General features: G+C 56.2%; 1 protein-coding gene across 1 annotated transcript in view; it reads left to right on the forward strand.

Annotated features, from left to right (window-relative positions):
• CD6 (CD6 molecule) overlaps positions 1-3,431 on the forward strand; it is a 46,338-nt gene that overhangs the window by 34,790 nt on the left and 8,117 nt on the right. Inside the window, 4 exon segments of the mRNA XM_014584605.2 lie at positions 1-105; positions 107-159; positions 779-1,090; positions 2,088-2,390. The exon segment at positions 1-105 is cut by the window's left edge and continues 32 nt beyond it. Of these exon segments, the coding sequence (XP_014440091.1) occupies positions 1-105; positions 107-159; positions 779-1,090; positions 2,088-2,390 (773 nt within the window).

Here is a 3,431-nt window from a genome sequence, read left to right on the forward strand (position 1 = left end):
GACCCCTGAGCTGCCGCCTGGGCCCGCCGCGGGGAACGTCAGCGGGACCGCCAACGCCACGCAGACCTCAGCACCCGCCGTCTGGTGCAGAAGCGGCGACTGGCGTGATGGACCACGCGTGCAGCCGCGACGGGCAGCCGGCCGAGGTCACCTGTGCAGGTACGAACTGACGGCTCCGCACGACCACCCGCCACCCGAACCCTGCCTGCTCCACGCTCCAGAATCTCAGTTACGGCCCTTCCTTCTAATGTCCGAACTCAGGCCTCGCCCTCTGGCCTTCCACCCCGCTCCCCACCAACGTGGACATAAACTGGCTCCCACACAGTAGGGCCACATCGTATCATTTCCAGATCCGAGCATGTCCTCAGATCTGGTCCCTATACTTCTCCCCCTACTAGATCTCGGATTCACCACTTGGTCTCCAACCCGACCCCTTGGGTTCCCAATGCTAATCCGGCCTCTAGCCTTACTTACCGCCCCCCCACCCCGCCACCCTCTCTGGACCTCTGTCTCCACGCGGTGTACTTAAATATCAAGGACCCAGGGACCTTTAGGACATATAGCAGCTGCCTGGAGCTCCGACACGCCCTCCAAGCCCTGCCCACAGACCTCTAGTACCGCCCACTCGCCTGCAGCTCCGCCCACTCCGTGTGGGCCGCCTGGAGGGAGTTCCTAGCCCTGCTCACTAGGCTTCTAAATAGGTCCAGTCCTGCCCATGCTCCCACCCCGCCCTTCCCCGCCGGGTGCCCCACCATATGCGAAACCTTCCTACCCCCAGAGAACCGCGCCCTGCGACTGGTGGACGGCAGCAGCCCCTGCGCCGGCCGTGTGGAGATGCTGGAGCACGGCAAGTGGGGGTCAGTGTGTGACGACACGTGGGACCTGGAGGACGCCCATGTAGTGTGTCGGCAACTGAGCTGTGGCTGGGCAGTGCAGGCCCTGCCCGGCCTGCACTTCGCCCCAGGCCGAGGGCCCATCCACCGGGACCAGGTGAACTGCTCCGGAGCCGAGGCCTACCTGTGGGACTGCCCAGGGCTGCTAGGAAACCACTACTGTGGCCACAAGGAAGACGCTGGCGTGGTGTGCTCAGGTCAGTGAGCGCACGATTGAACAGCAGCCACCTCCGCACTTCTGCAGGCCTGCTGGGTGCCAGGCCTGAGTCCCTGCTGGAGAGATGTCCTTGCCCTTGGGAGGTCACAGTCCAGGAGGGAGGATGAGTCCAGACAGATTTCCAGGGGGAAAGCGGTAAATGCCCTAAGAAAGGCGATCTAGGGAACCAGCAGTTAGCGTAATGGCTATGTCGCTGGACTCCCACGTAGTCGACCGCGGTTCGCGTCTAGGACCCGGTGGCTTAAATCTCACGCCGGGCACGTGTGCATGCGTGCCCAAGATCCCGACAGGAGAATGGAGGAGAAGGGATGGTGGCGTGACCATCCCCCCTGGGGGGGTGATTTCTCGCTTTCTGTCTCTATGTCTCTCTCTGTCTGTCTGGCGAGCGCACGTGCCCTATAGCGTAAACCTCTCCAAAAAAAAAAAAAAAAAGAAAAGAAAGGCGATCCAGATCTGGAGGGATAAGCTCACCCACCTCCTGGAGGAGGTGACAGTAAAGGCGGGATTCCTCCCCCAGTGGGAATGGGACCGGTCACCTGGTTTCAATCAGCAAGGGGAGGCTGAGGGCAGGAAGGACCCCGAGGATGCTGTGGGGCCATCGAGGTGAGACCATGCGATGCCTGTCTTGCTAGTGCTTCTCTTTAAAATGCACAGGAATAATGCATATTGATGCATGGGAGTAGTAATTCAAACATTGATTCTGATTCAGTAGGTTGGGGCAGGGCTTGAGTTTCTGCTTTTCTAACAGGATTCGAGGTGGTGCTGATACTACTGGTCCATGGACCTCACTTTAGTCTAGGATATTCAGCAGGGTTGGCCAGAGCAGATCAGGCAGATGAGACTGCAGGTGCAGGAAGGACAATGCACAAGATCCAGAAACTGATGGGCTAGGAGGTGCTGCACTGGTGGGCCTGGGTTAGCAGGGATTTAGGCTCAAAGGATCCTGACCTGACTCTACCCTCACTCCTTTCCCACAGAGCACCAGTCCTGGCGCCTGACCGGAGGCGCCGACCCCTGCGAAGGGCAGGTGGAGGTGTACTTCCGAGGGGTCTGGAGCACGGTGTGTGACAGTGTGTGGTACTCACCAGAGGCCCAGGTGCTCTGCCGGGCCCTGGGCTGTGGAACCGTGGTCGAACAACCCAAGGGGCTGCCCCACTCCCTATCAGGCAGGATGTACTACTCGTGCGAAGGAGGGGAGCCCACCCTTTCTGACTGCTTCTGGCGGTTCAACAACTCTAACCTCTGCAGTCAGTCGCTGGCAGCCAGGGTCCTCTGCTCAGGTAATCCTACCCCCACCCACCCCACTCCACCCCAGATTAGAACCAGGAATTCTACCTGAATCCATGTCCTAAAAACTCATAGCCAACGCCTAGCCCATGCCTTGGCCCAGATTAACAACAGCAAATATAGCCATAAGATGGACCATGGCCTTTACAGCACCCAGGCAGATCAACACCTGCTCCTTAACCCGGGTGTCCTTGTCTAGAGAAGTTCAACTCAGCCCCAGAATCACAAATCAAGTATTTATGAAGGCATCATTATAGGGTAAGCAAGGGTCCCTGTTGACTGGAATTGACTCAGGAGATGGAACCAATCTGCCATCCCAGGGCTGGCGATCGCAGTAACCAAAAACATTAGGAGACACGAATGCTAACATCCGTGACGGCCTCTGGGGTCCTAATTATGTGCCAGGCTTGGCCACGTCCTCAGTGACTCTGGTTTCAGTTAAGGCTTCTCCCCACTCTATGAGTTAGGGTCTACCATATCTCACCCGTTCTAGGATGAGATTGATGATGACATGCCCTAATCATTTTATGTACCGTAAAGAAAAATAAATGCTGCTCAAAGCAGCTTTTGAGATAACAGCACAGTAGTGCCCGAGGCCGTCAGCCCGATTTCAGAGGCGTTCAAGGGTGAAGAAGTGAGGGTTAGCCCTGCACAGTATTCGCATTTCTGCAGAGGTCGGACACCTGCTTCCAATTCCAGCTGTGCCATTTATCAGCTGGGAGGCTTCTGAGTTTCCTAACCTCCCGGGACTTCAGTTTCCTGCGTAGGTGGACGCTTCACAGGGTAGCTGGGAAGTCAGCTAATGGCTTCCGAAGCCCAGTCTTTTTCTGAGCACCCCTGTCTGCTGAACATAATGCCAGTTCCCTGTCTCTTACAGCTGAGAAGAACAAACTTGAGACAATGAGAGGGGTTTGCAGTATGTAGCAGATTAGAACAGAAAGAAAGGATCATTTGTTGCCAAAAATAATATATATATTATGTATATGTATATATACATATATGTGTGTGTGTGTGTGTGTGTGTATGTATATATA

This window comes from Tupaia chinensis, unplaced genomic scaffold, assembly GCF_000334495.1.
Source record: "Tupaia chinensis unplaced genomic scaffold, TupChi_1.0 Scaffold147351_1, whole genome shotgun sequence".
Taxonomy (NCBI): domain Eukaryota; kingdom Metazoa; phylum Chordata; class Mammalia; order Scandentia; family Tupaiidae; genus Tupaia; species Tupaia belangeri.